The 17,510-nt window shown below is 41.7% G+C and overlaps 2 protein-coding genes across 6 annotated transcripts in view; both read right to left on the bottom strand.

Moving 5' to 3' along the window:
• LOC139574998 (casein kinase I) overlaps positions 1-6,456 on the bottom strand; it is a 43,850-nt gene extending 37,394 nt beyond the window's left edge. For all 4 annotated transcript variants that reach the window (XM_071399873.1, XM_071399874.1, XM_071399875.1 and 1 more), the window contains exon 1: positions 6,196-6,456. The gene's annotated coding sequence lies outside the window, so the exon portion shown is untranslated. The remainder of the gene's footprint in view (positions 1-6,195) is intronic.
• A 263-nt stretch (positions 6,457-6,719) lies between these two features.
• On the bottom strand, positions 6,720-15,621 carry snx1b (sorting nexin 1b). Of its 2 annotated transcripts, none has more exons than XM_071399871.1 (15): positions 15,420-15,621; positions 12,763-12,922; positions 12,536-12,648; positions 11,931-11,997; positions 11,243-11,286; positions 10,863-11,004; positions 10,626-10,704; positions 10,328-10,403; positions 10,042-10,155; positions 9,683-9,776; positions 9,360-9,565; positions 8,902-9,045; positions 8,716-8,796; positions 8,528-8,599; positions 6,720-8,382 (listed from the first exon to the last, which is right to left on the bottom strand). In XM_071399871.1, exons 1-15 carry the CDS (start codon positions 15,534-15,536, stop codon positions 8,332-8,334), a joined length of 1,560 nt encoding a protein of 519 aa, XP_071255972.1. In that variant the 5' UTR covers positions 15,537-15,621; the 3' UTR covers positions 6,720-8,331. The 2 variants fall into 2 exon arrangements, with proteins under 2 accessions (XP_071255972.1, XP_071255973.1); XM_071399872.1 differs by lacking the exon at positions 15,420-15,621 and adding an exon at positions 14,339-14,472.
• Between the last annotated feature and the right edge of the window lie 1,889 nt (positions 15,622-17,510).

The raw sequence follows: 17,510 nt of genomic DNA, 5'->3' as shown, positions 1-17,510 counted from the left end.
GTTAGCAGGCCTAATCATTGTATACCCAATCACACTGTCTTGAGACAGCCTGATTGTCAGTAATGATTTATTGCTCATTAATTACAATAGCACACCAGTGGCGTGTAACAACTTCATAAACTGATCAGTCAGGAGACAGAAGTAGTGAAAACAGCCTACATTTAATGGACCTACAAAGCTAGCTCCCTTTCCCAAGAGCCACCAGTGCCGTCCTCAACCAAATTATGTTTGCACATCAACTAAATTATGTTTTCACATCGATAACTGCTCAATGTATTTGTTTTATATCAACACAATGAATCCTGAAAAGCATAGATGATTTGCTGAGACATGGCGGCATGGGTGAAGCTGGAGTAGTGTGTGTGCGCGCTCCGGTGACTCATGTTCAGTTTCTCAGATTCCATCTCAGCATCAAAGACAGCCAGTCTCTCCCAAGGGCAGCTCCACAGCCTTCCCATTACATAAACCCCCAAAACAGTACATGACTACAAAACAGGGAGAGCACAGCGAAGACAGCAGTGGTGTTGGTGATGTGACAACTTATCCAGTTCAAGCCAGGGCAATCATTGCCATCTATCTGGCTGCACAACCGTCATGCTGGTTCTTGTGTGCATACATGGTTGTATTAGACCTAAATGACTAGTGTTATTGCCTTAGATGAATGAGTGTGCTACTTTTTTCCAGTCCAATAATCAAATTGAAAATTGGCCTTCATGTGTGTTTTTAGGGGGTCGATATTTACTACATGCTGCTAACCTTGTGGTGGGTATAACATTAACTTGCATTAATACTGTCATCTAATAAAAGTTAGATAACAGTGTTGGTTACCTTACTTTAAGTCTATATGACCGTAGCCATATGTTAAGCCATCTGTGCATTACAACCATTAACTTCAACACAGGATTTCCCACATCCTGGTATCTGAAATACACTTATGTTGGTGTCATGCACACACGATGCCAAAAAAACATAACATTGATGGCTTTCCTGCTAAGTCGTTTTTTTTGGAATCATGTGTGTGCATGACACCATCAGAAGTGTTGTTCAGACACCAGGCGGTGGGAAATCCTGTAATAGGAGAATATAGTATATTCTTACTCATAGCCATCAGGATTTGAATGTGATGATTTATGATAAAATCCATGATACGAATGTTGTTGCTTGTTTCCCCAGAAAAGAATAGACAAAAGCATTTATTAGCTTTAAAAAAAGGACTATATTTTAATGGTCCTGAGGTGCAGTTGTCTTAATATCGGTTAATCATTATGTGTGGTCTGTGGTATTGATACTCGTCTGTGGTGTTAATTTTTTTTCCCAAGGGATCAATGAAGTACTACTCTACTCTTTGGTAGGCTATACAGTTGAGGTAGCTCAGAGAACAGGCCACATTATCTCTCTGGTAGCCTATACAGCTACAATAACACTGCGGCGACTGTGTGGACAGGGTTAGCTTCCGACTGTCCTCTACAATGAGTTTGTCACAGGTTTCAAACTCATTTGCAGGGCTGAGTATGTGCGGGTTCACTCCTCCCTTGTACTTTATAGATCAACTAGGGTCCCTGATTGGTTAAAAACTCCCTTCACCATGTCGTCTAGGTCTTATTTGGCCAAATGAAAAGGAAATAACAAAACTAGCAGACACAGTCCTCCATGGAATGAGTTTGACACCCCTGCTCTAAAAAGGAGTCATTAACCTTTAGTGGAAAGATCAGCTCGGGGGGGGGGGGGGGGGGTTCAGGCAATACGGAGGGATTCCCACTGTGGGAGAACCAGCTGCTAGCTGGCAATGTGGGAATCCCTCCACAGTGGGAATCCCTCCGTATTGCCTGAACCCCCCCCGAGCTGATCACTGTCTGCTCTCATGCACTGTAGCTTGAGGACATTTCTCAGCCCTATTGACTTCCTTTCAAAGTTACCCACACAACAACACAGGCCAACTCAACTTTTCCAAGCAGGCCTTCAAAGAAAACTTGCCGGGACACGGGCTGACCTAATTAGAGTTGTCACGATACCAGTATCGCGATACTAGGAAGTAAGGAAGCAAAGGCAACAAAACATGAAGCAGACTTAATTTCTTGAGGTTAACAGTTCTAATGTTTGGGGGAAAAATGTTGTCACTCAGTCACATCTTATGTTGTCACTCAGTCACATCTACAAAACACAATATTTTACATAAAGTAGGATTTTAAAGGACCATCGAGTTAATCTATTTTGTACCAAGGAAAATCTGGTTTCGTAGTACTGGTATCGTGACAACACTGGACGGAACAGAAAGAATGTGTTGCATCCTTAAACCCACAATTCATAGTGTGGTCTTTTATTCAGTTTCTGACACAATTAACAATCATTTCCAGTAATCGTACACATCTGGTGGAGGGGAGTTCTGTCATAAAAGGATAAAAGAAAGTGGGTTGAGAACAACCCTGGCATCTTTTTGGGCCTGGTGCCTCCTATAGGCCTTGTGGTTAGCCTGAGACACTGGCACCACATCACACCTTCTCCTCCATGCTTCACGGTGGGAACCACACATGCAGAGATCATCCGTTCACCTACTCTGCGTCTCACAAATAAATTGCGGTTGGACCAAAGAATTCAAATTTGGACTCGGTCTAATGTCCATTGCTCGTGTTTCTTGGCCCAAGCAAGTCTCTCCTTCTTATGTGTCCTTTAGTAGTGGTTTCTTTGCAGCAATTCGACCATGAAGGCCTGATTCACGCAGTCTCCTCTGAACAGTTGATATTGAGATGTGTCTGTTACTTGAACTCTGTGAAGCATTTATTTGGGCTGCAATTTCTGAGGTGTAGTTAACTCTAATGAACGTATCCTCTGCAGCAGAGGTAACTCTGGGTCTTCCTTTCCTGTGGCGGTCCTCATGAGAGCCAGTTTCATCATAGCGCTTGATGGTTTTTGTGACTGCACTTGAAGAAACTTTAAAAGTCCATGAAATTTTTGAGATTGACTAACCTTCATCTCTTAAAGTAATGATGGACTGTCGTTTCTCTATGCTTATTTGACCTGTTCTTGCCATAATATGGACTTGGTCTTTTGCCAAATAGGGCTATCTTCTGTATAGGACCCCTACCTTGTCACAACACAAATGATTGGCTCAAACGCATTAAGGAGGATAGAAATTCCACAAATGAACTTTTAACAAGGCACACCTATTAATTGAAATGCATTCCAGTAATGATGTGCACAACTGAGAGCATCCTGTCGGACTGTACCACCACCTGGTACAGCAACTGCACCAACCGTAACCGCAAACCTATCCAGAGGGTGGTGTGGTCTGCCGAACGCATTACCGGGGAAAAACTTCCTGCCTGCCTGGACACCTACAGCACCCAATGCCATAGGTAGGACAAAAAGATCATCAAGGACATCAACCACCCGAGCCACTGCCTGTTCACCCCGCTATCATCCAGAAGGCGAGGTCAGTACAGGTGCATCAAAGCTGGGACCGAGACTGAAAAACAGCTTCTATCTCAAGGCCATCAGACTGCTAAACAGCCATCACTAGCACATCAGAGGCGGCTGCCTATAGACATAGATCAGGAAACACTGACCACTTTTAGAAATGGATAACTAGACACAGAAACATTATTAAAGTATCTAGCATTACTCATCTCATATGTATAAACTGCACTCTATACTAGTCTACGGTATCTTAGTCCAATGCCACTGACATATGTATATATATTCTTAATCCATTCCTTACTTAGATTTATGTGTATATTGGGTATATGTTGTGTAACTTAGATATTACCTGTTAGATATTACTACACTGTCAGAGCCAGAAGCACAAGCATTTTTGCTACACCCGCAATAATCTGCTAAACACATGTATGTGACCAATAAATTTGATACCTCATGAAGCTGGTTGAGAGAATGCCAAAATATTCACAGATGATGCAATCTATTGCACTCCACACTGCCCTTTCCCACCTGGACAAAAGGAACATGCTATTAATTGACTACAGCTCAGCGTTCAACACCATAGTACCCTCAAAGCTCATCACGAAGCTAAGGACCCTGGACTTCCTGACGGGCCACCCCCAGGTGGAATGGGTAGGTAACAACACATCTACCACGCTGATCCTCAAAATGGGGGCCCCTCAGGGGTGCGTGCTCAGTCCCCTCCTCTTCACCCATGACTGCATGGCCAGGCACGACTCCACCATCATTAAGTTTGCCGACGACAACAGTGGTAGTCCTGATCACCGACAACAATGAGACAGCCTATAGGGAGGAGGTCAGAGACCTGGCTGTGTGGTGCCAGGACAACAACCTCTCCCTCAACATGATCAAGACAAAGGAGATGATTGTGGACAACAGGAAAAGGAGGGCCGAGCATTCCACCACTCTCATCAGCAGGGCTGTAGTAGAGCAGATTGAGAGCTTCAAGATCCTTGGTGTCCACATCACCAACAAATTACCATGGTCCAAACACACCAAGACAGTCGTGAAGAGGGCATGACAAACGCCTATTCCCCCTCAGGAGCCTGAAAAGATTTGGCAAGGGTCCTCAGATCCTCACATCCTGACTGGTATGGCAACTCCTCGGCCTCCGACCGCAAGGCACTACAGCGGGTAGTGCGTACGGCCCAGTACATCACGGGCCAAGCTTCTTGCCATCCAGTACCTCTATACCAAGCGGTGTGAGAGGAAGGCCCCAAAAAAGTGTCAAAGACTCCAGCCACCCTAGTCATAGACCATTCTCTCTGCTACCGCGCGGCAAGCGGTATCGGAGCGCCAAGTGTAGGTCCAAAAGGTCAAGTCTAGGTCCCCGTCCCATGGGTCTCCCAGTTGCGGCAGGCTGCGACAGAACCTGGACTCGACCCAGGATCTCTAGTGGCACAGCTAGCAACTGCGATGCAGTGCCTTAGACCACTGCGCCACTTGGGAGGCCAACTATCTATGCATACTCACTTTAATAGCTCTACCTACATGTACATATTACCTCAACTAATCGGTGCCCCCGCACATTGACTCTGTACCGGTACCCCCTGTATACAGGCTCACTACTGTTATTTTACTGCTGCTCTTAAACTATTTGTTATCTATTTTTTTAACTTCATTATTTTTCTTAACTGCATTGTTAGTTAAGGGCTTGTAAGTAAGCATTTCGCTGTAAGGTCTGTCGTATTCGGCGCTTGTGACAAATCAAATTTGAAGCTGTCATCAAGGCAAAGGGTGGCTACTTTGAAGAAACTCAAATATATTTTGATTTGTTTAACACTTTTTGGTTACTACTTGATTCCATCTGTGTTACTTCATAGTTGTGACGTCTTCACTATTATTATACTATGTAGAAAATAGAAAAAATAAAAACCATTGAATGAGTAGGTGTGTCCAAATTTGACTGGTACTGTATGTCCATATATACTGTAAATAACGTAATTTATATTATAAACACATGTCAATATATTTTGTCTCAGATAGCCAGATTAACATCAAATGAGTTATCATTCTACTGTAGGTCTAATCTTTTTCGCCAAAAAAATAATGGCAATATCTAGGCCTACACAATTTAATAACAAGACATAACGTTACCTAGCTAACAGGGACAATACTGATTTAACGTTAACTGCGGAGATGCTTTTCCACAAGCTAAAAAACGATGCCAGCAGCGACGTTTGTTATTATAGCCTTCTTCCACAGACAAAAGATACTTCCTGACAATGTGGACATATCGATTAGCTAACCACCTACAGTAGATGTGTAAATTGACCTTATCTAGCTAACTGTTAGTTACTTAGCTTTCACACACTGAGCCAATGATGGGAATGTCCATAACGTTAGCTAGCTAGATAGTTAGCGTTTGTTTTGTCAATAGCAAACACCCCATAATGTTAAATTGGGCAATTGTATCCAACCACAACTTTCATATATCCAGCCAACAGCTAGTTAGCTAACGTTAGGTTATACAAAACAAATTGAATTGGATGAAAAAGCAATAACGTTACTTGCTTGGATACGTTAGCTACCTAGCAGGCCAACTAATAGCGCCATTTATTTAATTGATATTTAGCTATAGCAGCCTCATTGACATGGAACTACATTTATTTCAGGGGGAACGTAATTTCGGTTAACCCAAATTAGGTGGAACGAGGAAATGGAAAATAGCTAACGTTAGCTAGTAGTTATCGTCATTAGCAACGAGGCTAGCTATCATCATGCAAACAACCACCGACTTACTTTAGCTGTGGTACTCCTGCTGTTGATTCGGACGCCTCTTGCGATTCACCTAAGTGTTCGAATGTATTTAATTCTATCAAATATAAATATTGTATAATTATCAGTCAATAGAGACAGACTAGCAACCCTTTCATTCTTTTTCTTCTTCTTGCTATCTCGCTGTTCGTGAAAGGTTTACGTTCTCCGGAAGTACAGGCAATCGCACCATTGAGCTATGAACGACACACCCGCTTGCGTCAACACTTCCAGGTTGCACAGGGCTCGATACATTTTTGGGGGGGACCCAAGTTAAAAAAAATGTTTTTAAATAATGGTGATTAATTATTTGAGTATATGACTTCAAATTATGTAACTCAATGGTTTTAACAATGCAATGATACAAGCTCAATTATTTAAAATGTATATTATGTGGATGGAATATGTTTGAGACCATGCACCAAATAACCTCCATATGATATTCCCTGTCCTACATTTTTGGATACTGCTAACATTTTATGGACAAAAAAACTGCCTCAAACATTAAACGAAGTTCAATCAATCATCTTTATTACTCCCTTCTATAGAATTTTCAGGAATATCTTATCTAAATGCGAGTGGTTACAAAAAATAAAGCACATCTTGAGGAAAAAGAACAGACACTCATATAAATGTTGGGTAAGAAAACTAACGGAGCCAACACTTGTTATCACTATGCTTTCATCATCATTACACACTGCTAGTCAGTGCTGGATTTGGGTATAACCCCAACCGGAACTGAATACCGGTACCTAATTTTCTACTGCTCAAGTTCCTGCACCTTATATAGAATATTTAGTTCAAAAGTATTATGGAGTTCCTGCACCTTAACAGTACCAGCACCCAAAATGAGTACTGACACCTATTTCAGTCCAAGTCAAGCACTGTTGCTAGTTTATCAAAATTGTGAGGAAACATAACCAGTGGTTTAAAGTACTTAAGAAAAAAATACTTGGGTATGTGTACATTACTATTTATATTTGACTACTTTTACTCCACAACATTCCTAAAGATATGTACTACTCCCATACATCAACCCCGACAACCAAAAGAACTCATTACATTTTGAATGCTGAGGCAGGATAGAATTATGGTCCAATTCACACACCTATCTATATAACGCATTGTCAGCCCTACTGCCTCTGATCTGGCGGACTCATTAAGCACAAATACTGCTTTTGTAAATTATGTCTGAGTGTTGGAGTGTGCCGCAGTCTGTCTGTAAATAAATAAAAAACAAGAAAATCGTGCCGTCTGGTTTGCTTAATATAAGGAATTTTATGTATAGCATTGACTTTAACTTTGTACTTTTACTCAAGTATGAACATTTAGTACTTTTTCAACCACTGAACATGACACATTTCACAATCACATTGAATTCAATGAGGCTACATGTTTGAACACAGATGTAAAAATATACTGATGGTCAGTTCAGAAAGACTGTTGTTGATCATAATTATTTGAGGAAACAGATGATCAAACAATGGTGAACACACACAAAGACACAGGCAGGCACACTCATCTGATGGGTCACCATAAACATACACTCCGTGCTTCCATTATTTTGTCCCTTCACTGTAGGTCTGGAAATGCACAAATTGAGGACCGTTGGTATTAGTCCGTCTTTCAGTTTGAATGAGCTCTCTAGTCAAAGTGATATTTCACAGGACACACACAATTTACTACAATCCCCTATGCGTTTGTGGATCCAAAAGTTATTTCATGAGCTTTTGTAAACAGTTATGAACTGCCCTCCACTGTAAACAAACACTACTACTCTAGGGAAGTACCTCAAAATGTGAACACTTTAGGATTGGAAAGCCAAACTCTTCCTATCTGAGTAAGGGTGGCCCAAGAACACAGAGTAAAAAAATATCCCACTTACACCACTGACATGTTTACATAGAAAAGCTATACTGTCAAATTCATCTCTGTTGAATCAATACATTGTGCTGATGTAGAGCATTACTGAAAAGCTGGAAAATAAATCACTAATGCTAAAAGAATATGGATGAGCTGTAGAGTAGTTGTCCCCTCTGTTGCATTGTCTTCTGGGTACATAGTCAGGAGGTAAAGTGTTCAAAAAGGCAGTCGTTCTCTTCCTAACGTCCTCAAGCTTCATCATGCTATCGCTTTTGCTTCAGGCAAGAATGCTTCCCAGAACATTACGAGCTAAATCCAAGTGGGAGAAAAGTGAAAAGAGAGCACATCAATATCTGGAGTATAAAGGCCAACATTTCAAGCAAACAATTACATGAAAACACATATTTGAAGAGAGATTTTTTTTTTTTAAGTAAAAAATAAGAGTACAGATTACCCGCTGTTGAGACTGTAGAAGAGACTCCAGATATTTCACTATCTGGCTTTTGAAGTCCTTGGACTTCTCTTTCTGTTAGATGGAGGGGAAGAAAAAAAACTGTCATGTAGATTTTCTCATGCAAAACTATCCTGAATACGGTAGCTCGATGTTGCTCGAATGCAAAAAAAAAAAAAAACTAGCCTTACCTCAAACCTGAGGAATTCCTTGCGAACGGTTACAGAGATCCTGTCAAAATCCCTCTCATACTGAGTGACTTTACCCTCCCACTGTGAAAGACATGAGGGGAATAAGGAAAGTTTAAGGTGGAAATAGAAGTCAAAGCAATACCACCTCCCTTTAAGCATGCATTACCACAGTGCTGGCTCTTGTACCTCAGTAATCTCCTCTTTGGCCTGTTGTAGTTTGTCAGGCTTGTTGGCCCACAGAAGCTTTGCCTCAACCTCCCTCTTCTTCTGCAGGGTGCTCTGAGCCTCCTGCCAGCGCTGCCACGTTTTCATGCGCTGCTCAAAACAGCCCTGAGGACAACATAACGAGAATGCACAGCACGAGTTCAGGCCAAAATCTGCACCACATCAATTTCACATCGAGGGCACACAGATTCTAGCTAGTAGCTACCCAATTTAGCACCAAAGCTAGCAACGTTTGCACTAATCTTCCATTGACATTTTGGATTTACTCATCCAGTCAATGTAGTCGTAGTGTTCTATTTAAAATTCAGGCCATAGAATGAAGTTTCCGTACCCTGACGGCCCCTAGTAGGCAGATGTAGAATGAAGTTTCCGTACCCTGACGGCCCCTAGTAGGCGGATGTAGAATGACGTTTCCGTACCCTGACGGCTCCAAGTAGGCGGATGTAGTCGGCCAGCAGCTCGGCCAAGATGAAGAAGTCGCTGGCCGCCTGCTCCTGGTGTAGCGTCTCCATCTTGTCCTCCACCTCGGCCAGTTGGGAGAGGGCCCGGGACAGAGCTGTGTTGTCCTCCGAGTTGCCCAGCATGGCCATGCTCTTGGCGAACACTGCTGTGTTTCCGCAGAGCTCTGACGAAACAACAGATATACCAGGTTCACAAATAAAAAAAGAACATCTGCTTTAAAGCTCCAATCTTATCAAAAGGGTTTTAAAGCAGACATCTCTCTTTTTTCTGTGAATCTCACCCTTTCTGTGGTTGACCAGGGAGTCCACCACCGCATGGAGTTTCCTCAGCTGCAGATCCTCGCTCTCCACCTCCTGCAGTTTGTTGTCAAACCACTGGAACACAAAGCAACGTGGGAGGTACAATCAGGCAACCAATCTACATCAATTAAACTAATTTGAATGACAAAGGGGACTTATCGACCCAAAGCTTTACAGAGGCATACGCATCCCGTTTAGCAGACAGTAAAGAAAAAGCTTATATTTTTACAGAAGAAAAAAAAAATGCAAAAGCTCCAACATTAATTTAGATAACTGACTTTACTGCTATGATTTCATGTTTGGCATTTGAGTAAATCAACCAGAACAGTGATTGTCTTACAGCGTCCGAGTAGCTGATCTTGATGGTCAGCTTACTGACAGCATCAGATGCTCTGTTGATCATCTTCAGGAAGCCAGCTCCACTCAGTGTGTGTGTACCCACCGCCCTAGGCAGCTGACACAGACACACACACGCACGCAGACACACACGCACGCAGACACAAGCACGCACGCAGACACAAGCACGCACGCAGACACACGCAGACACACGCACGCAGTGAACAAATGAATGCATGATTCCAGTAGTCTGTGACAGTATTGACAGCTAATGACTGAAGAGCACCTACCTCGTCTCTTTCCAGGAACTCTCTGACATCAGGGTCTTGTAACAGGGACGGGTGACACACTACTCTCTGCAGGTACCTAGAAAATCCCACAAATATCAACGGGCTAGACTACAGGGAGGAAACAATGCAATGCCTGCCATAGCAATGAAGATACAGCAATACATTCTTAACAAAAGCAAAGGAATATGACAAATATCAACAGGCTAATATAAAACACAATCTGAACATGATACTTCACCGTACTGTACATGCAAAGTCTGAGTACAATAATGGTAAAAGGTGCTGCTTCAGGTTCTACCTCTCCAGAGCCGCTCTCCTCCTCTCCACAAAGTCAGCCGAGGAAGAGTCCTCCTTTCCCACCTTCACTTTGGTCATCCCTAGAGAGTCAAGACATGGTGTTACTAGTGTCTTTCATGTCTTGTGATCAGTACCCTGCACCTGTGAAATCTACCGGGTTTGCATACTATGCCTGCAACCGGTGGTTTTGTTTTTGAAACTGGCTGGCAGACATGAACTGACAAATGTAGTTCCTTACCCACAACGCTCTTCTCTGGTGGTGGAGGGATGATACAGCCGTTCAGCGAGTGCTTCACCGACAGCTTCTCATACAGCCCAAGGAAATCACTGAACCTCCTCCACACCGAGAATGTCCTGTTCCTGAACATGGGTAATGTAGTCTAGGGGGTGGAATTAGTGAGGCTTAGTATCAGTTTGCGCAAGACAAAATCACATGTTCTGATTTCATAGAGGACACTGGCAGAAGTAGGCCTACTCAACACAAGCAGAGTAATTCCTTCAAATTGTTCATGGTCACAGTGCAAAGTATAGAAAAAATGGTTTGGGAGTACTACTATATACATGACCAAAACTAGTTGTTTAAAAAGTCCTGATTTTGCTGCTGCAGACGTTACATACCCGAGTGGACACCTTGTAGGCCATGTAAGCGTTCATGCCATCTCCTAAAAGGGAAGATCAAATTGTCAGGTTACAGAGGTTGAGACAAAGTTTAGTTTCAAATATGAAATCCGAGACAAGAAAAAGACAGACAAACTGTAAAATAAGAAAAAAACAGGCATATCCTGGCTACAACCCTCCAGGACCAAAAGTGAACAACATTTAAAAACTAAACTGAGGTAAAGAGGTTTCAAGGATCTGGTCCTGGTCCGTCTTGAGCTCGCGGTATCTTGTGTATCCATGCTGTTCTGACTCTTATCGTAGCTAGCTAGCATGCCTGCCGTCTTCTGTGAGGCTTTGATATTCCGTCTTCTGTTGTCTTTGTTGTGTTCTTCCCATTCAACTTGACAAAAACAAAACTCTCAACTTGCCATGTGTAGCTAAAGCTATAGTTAGTTTCTTGCTACATTGATAGCCAATATTAGACTCGTAACCACCTAACCCTCAAAGTTGCTTGGACAAGCAAGAAAACACTCCCTCTCACAGCGACGCCATCTTGGCTTCCTACTTTAAAAACTCAACTCAATTGAGAGGAAGATGAGATAATTACATCACAGCTTCATTGATTCAACCACAATACACACTTCAAATGCTTCTAAATGGTTGCTAAACATTAGTTCAAAGATAGTGAGAAAAAAATATTCCTTACCAATTTTCTCTGGATTGGTGACAGCAACGTCCATGTCAAAGCTGTCCTCATCCTTTTCCTCTTCCAACTGAATTGGTGGAAATGAGCTGGTGAACAACAAGACTTCGGGAAATTGCACTTACATTTACTGTAATTATTCTCTCTCTTTTGCTAATGCTGCATAGAGAAACGATGATGAAAACGTTTGGGGTTTTGCTAGTCTCATAAGGTCAGCAGTGTTCCCTATCCCCTATATCTGTCTTTTGAGGGCTGATAATAATTATGGTATGGCATAATGGCCCTCCAAAGCAACAAGCAGCAGACAACATATTACATTCAACTCAACTGTGGTGGAATTTGTTGGGCATGTCCTGTTGTAGCCTACCTGCTCCATAGACCTGGGTTGTGTTGCTGATGTCCTGTTGTAGCCTACCTGCTCCATAGACCTGGGTTGTGTTGCTGATGTCCTGTTGTAGCCTACCTGCTCCATCAGACCTGGGTTGTGTTGCTGATGTCCTGTTGTAGCCTACCTGCTCCATAGACCTGGGTTGTGTTGCTGATGTCCTGTTGTAGCCTACCTGCTCCATAGACCTGGGTTGTGTTGCTGATGTCCTGTTGTAGCCTACCTGCTCCATAGACCTGGGTTGTGTTGCTGATAGTGTAAGTGACGGGGTGAATTCAGCTCCAGAGGTCTTGGTGGTGGTGCTGGGGTTCTCCATGGACAGCTCCACCGAGACCTCTGAGGGGACGGGGGGCAACATACAACATAAGCAAGGACGTCACAGGGAGATGAACCAATTCTGCTCTTCAGTCTAGTAGGGGTAATAATAAAAAGGTAAAAATGATAACATACCTGCAAATAGATCATTCTCATTGTCTGAATGGACACCGTTGGACTTAAAGGTTGTGATGGAACTGTTGACAGCGGTGCTGGTTTCTTCTTCACTGAAGAGGTCAGCTGGTTCTTCACCATTGGCTGTGTCAGGCTGAAAGGACTCTGCAACAGGGTTGCTCTGAAGGGTAATACAAAAATATCAATAAAGAGTACAGCAGTTAGAATTGAGGGTACTTAAACAGGTCACTTTTTTAGTGCCGGCGTTTAAACCTTTCACATACAAGGAGAAGCCCAAACCACAATATTTGTGTGGGGTGGACTTGGGTTATCAGTGAAAAGGGGCCAGGTCAGTTGATTGTGACAAAGGCAATTATTTAAAAAACGTAACTTCATATTCATCTCCGACATCAACAAATGAAAATGGTGCATTTGTGTTTTGAAGTAAAAGAGATAGAAGGAAGATAAGTGTGTTTTTTGACTCAAAAACATATAAACCCACCATGTTCACATGTTGATGATGGGGGTGGTGTTGGAGATGATGAATTTAGGGTTTGAAAATAGGGAATTGTCCCTTTAGTTATGTATTACATTGCTGTACCAGAATACATGGGCCTACATAGCCACATGTCCATTACTATCAAACCCTTTTTTGATAGTAATTGCACATTTGCTAACCGGGCTATCTGCATTGTGTCCCGCCACCCACCAACCCCTTTTATGCTACTGCTACTCTCTGTTCATCATATATGCATAGTCACTTTAACCATATCTACATGTACATACTACCTCAATCAGCCTGACTAACCGGTGTCTGTATGTAGCCTCGCTACTTGTATAGCCTCGCTACTGTATATAGCCTGTCTTTTTACTGTTGTTTTATTTCTTTTACTTACCTATTATTCACCTAATACCTTTTTTGCACTATTGGTTAGAGCCTGTAAGTAAGCATTTCACTGTAAGGTCTAGACCTGTTGTATTCGGAGCACGTGACAAATAAACTTTGATTTGAGTATTTGCCACCTTGGCTAGCTACACCTGTGTGAAGCTAGCGACACTAAGGATTAGCAACAATAGTGGAATAAAATAAAAGTGCTCCATTAAAAGATTCAAACGAATACAAATAGTGGAATACTGCCATATTTGGACTAGTTAATGCTAAACAAGGTCGGATGTTATACAGATTCAAGACAATAACATTATAATAATAATTAATTTGACCCAAAGCAATACAAATCAGTTGAAATCGCACTGTGGATGTATTAGACTTTAGAATTGCATTTGTGGCATACTTATATGCACTGTACAGCCTAACCTAAGGATGTTGCACCCATGAAATGGGGTATCAGCCTACTCAGTGACATTCACAGAATACAACTGTGTAGCGTTTACACACATATTAGCGTTCTGTGAATGTCACTGAGTAGGCTGATACTCCATTTCATGGGTGCAACATCCATAGGTTAGGCTGTACATAGCCTCTACGAATGCGAGCGTGTCAGACTCCACTCTCATCTCTAACATGTAGGCTCACTTTTTGTGAACAGTCATAAGACAAGTCAGAACGTTGAATAAATTTAATTTAAACATACTTTACCTGATTTTCTCCTTATATAGGAGGTAATCTGAGACAGACGATCCACAGAGTAGTGTTATTAACCCGACATTCAGTACGCTGGTCTGTATATCGGTTTGTATTTCTGGATTTTATTTCCAATACTGACGCAATTCGCATGACTTGGACAATATATCAACAATCGCCGAGCTTAACCGAAGCATAGACGGACGTTGTCGGAGCTGATTGGGACGGAACGTGCTTTAGTCGACAACGTTCGATTACATTCGGCTATTGTTTACATATTGTGCATCACGTGAAATGCTAAGGAGATGGAAAATACAAGTGACAGAATTTACAGGTGCTGGAAAAAGTTGTGGAGATCAAATGTCCACAGTAAATAATTGTTTACTTGACTTTTTGCTGCGCCGGTAGGTTCTGCACGGACAAGCGGTAAAGTAACCTCATATCATTTTATTCAACATTTTAGTTTGCATATTTTTTTTACAGCGACTTCTTTCAGACGCATTATCATTGGAATAACCATGGTAACAGTGATGTTTAGGCAAGGCTGTAGAATGAAATATAAGTATGCCCCCAATGCAATTCTAGTCTAATACATCCACAGTGCGATGTCAACTGATTATTGTCTTTTGTTGAATGTATAAGAACATTCCTACATTGTTTAGCATTATCTAGCTAGTCCACATTTAGCACGTTTCCACTATTTGTATCACTTTTATTTTGAAAGCGAACCGAAAATTCCACTATTATTGTTAATTATTTTTGTGACTAGCTTCACACAGGTAGATATCTAGGCTGAAGTGCAGCGCTAAATAAATTAGCAATGGTTTGAGTGAGTGCAGACTGCATTCAAAAAACAAAAGGAGTTAACGTCAGTAAGCTATCTAATGGATTGTACCAGAATGGAGACTTGAAGAGTTGTGCTTGACAGGTAGCTAGCTAATGTTAGCCTAGTTAGCTGGCTAAACTCCGTTCTGTAGTGTACAGGGCTACTAGCTTAGCTAGCAAACTAACATTAGCATGCTATGGAATGGTGTACAGATCCGGCTTCAGTCAGGACAAGCTGTGGCTGGTATCATCTGATATGTCTAGTTCTTACATTGCCAACGAATATATCCTCCCCTTCGTCACTGTCTTCATCTGCCATTTCGGAAAGTGGGTCTTGGTTCTCTGCTCCAGGGAGCGGAGGGGGATTCCGCGGTGAGCTAGCCGCCATGTCTGTGATGATACGTCTGTAAGCAGAAGTTAACAAGTGCAAAGTACTGTCTGGAACGACACCTGCTGGTGATTAAACGGCAACGCGTTTAGGAACGTCACAGACCTGTATTCTTTATATTGTACTGTGTGACCAACTGTAAATGGTGCTGGAAATAGCAATATAATGAAGAACATTGTAGAAAACATCTAGCCTATATAATGTATTTCAACCTCCATTCTGTATTATATGTGATGTTTTTTAATTACCATGTGGCTCCAGGTGTTAGGTTAGGCATGGGTTAAAGTGGCTGGCTGGGCCATAGTCAGAGTTTTTAAAAATGCACCTCTACCTTCTTGAATGAATCACTAATTTGGACAGATGAAAGCAAGGGTCCTAACACTCTTCACCAATCCAGTCATGTATTATCAGTCACAACTTCTAGGAAGGACTCAAAGAAGCATGTATTTAAAAAAGTATTCTGACAGAGCCATAAGGAAATTTGGCTGTGAAAGAGATCCTCTACAGGTATTTGTTAGGAGAGAAACTCCCTCTGTCCCCTAGAGTCCTGACAAATTAACAGTTTGATAGCCATAAAAGGGAACAATTTCTCCAAAATTATCATTCAAAATCGTTTATTTTTTACAAGTCTAATTTACTGGACAATGATTCTTATTGATGACAGAAGTGTGTCCTTTGAAAACAGAAGTTCAAATGTAGGCCTACAGTCTAAGAGAAAACAGATTAAAAAGTCATTTAATTTTTTTTTAACCAGACTGAGTGAGCTAACCAGACTCCCTTTGTAGAAGCATTGGCCAGGTTTTGTGTTTGTATGGTTTTTAATCAGAGGAAATCCATTCTCTTTCTTCCATGTGTATCTTCATATGCCCACCAGTGTACTGTCGTCTAAAGCATTTGACATATTTATGACAGAAATATATTTTCTCCTCTTTGCCGATCTTGATATTTTTATCAAGGTTCTTCTTGTTTTGGAAGAGTTTGCCACAGTCATGGCAACAAAGTAGTTTCTCTTCAGTGAATTGACTGATGGCATTTTAGTGGCTGATATTAACCATTTCCACACATAAAGCACAAAATGCTGTTTCTTCATATGCGCATTTAAGACTTGAATTTCTGGTGTAGCATGAACCACATTCATTGCAGCAAAACGGTTTCTCCCCTGTTTGAAATGTATGCTTGACCAAATGTCCACTCTGACTACAAGGTCAAGGCCGTACTGACCCATGGAGAATGGACACCAAATTAAAACGGATGCATTTTGGTCCGTGTGAAGTGTGTGACGTGAAACGCCTGCTCTTTTCTAATTCGCTAAACGGATGGTTACGTATCCGTCGGCCCGTCCAAAGTTCAACTCAGATATTTTTGTACGTGAAAAATGGATTGAAATTGCATGGTTATGGACGCGTCATCTCCGCTGACCGCCAACGTACGACTTCCATTGAGAAACCATTGACAATTACAGATACGGATAGAAATCAAAGGGTCAGTCTGGCCTCGCCCTCAATGATTTGACACTTTATTCGCATTGATGTGATTTGTCACCTGTGTGAGTCTACATGTTTGACCTCGTGACTGAAGGATTTGCCACATCGTTTACACCGATATTTATTTTTTACCTGTGTGAATTCTATGATGAATTTTCAAATGACTTGCTTTAGAAAAGCTTTTGCTGCACTCTGGACATCTGTATGATTTCTTCCCTGTGTGAGTCCTCATGACCGACCAGGTTTGTCTTGCCGATGAAGGATTTGTCACGTTCTGCGCATTTATATGTGGCCAACACTATTAATAGATGTAATAATTGATAGGTAAAATACAGTATTGTTATGCTAGCCAAATCATTTTAGGGGTTAATATAGAATTGCCTGGTGAAGTTAAGATCAATAGATCAAACTTAACTGTCCTCGGTTTTCAGATGAGTTTCAAAGGAAGAGAACAATTTAATTTTCATTAATTTGCATAGAATATGCTTTA

Source organism: Salvelinus alpinus, chromosome 5 (genome assembly GCF_045679555.1).
Source record: "Salvelinus alpinus chromosome 5, SLU_Salpinus.1, whole genome shotgun sequence".
In the NCBI taxonomy this organism is placed as follows: domain Eukaryota; kingdom Metazoa; phylum Chordata; class Actinopteri; order Salmoniformes; family Salmonidae; genus Salvelinus; species Salvelinus alpinus.
The sequence above is the reverse complement of the archived record's forward strand: the minus strand, read 5'-3'. Positions and strand labels throughout refer to the sequence as shown.

What these genes read in the sequence shown, in the direction of transcription:
- snx1b (XM_071399871.1), bottom strand. Translation starts at nt 15,536, where the DNA reads ATGGCGGCTAGCTCACCGCGGAATCCCCCTCCGCTCCCTGGAGCAGAG. An exon ending in AGATCAGCTACTCGGACGCT is followed by an intron (nt 9,777 to 10,041) that starts GTAAGACAATCA and finishes TTTGTGTTCCAG; the next exon opens with TGGTTTGACAACAAACTGCA. An exon ending in GCCTACTTGGAGCCGTCAGG is followed by an intron (nt 9,046 to 9,359) that starts GTACGGAAACGT and finishes TGTTGTCCTCAG; the next exon opens with GGCTGTTTTGAGCAGCGCAT.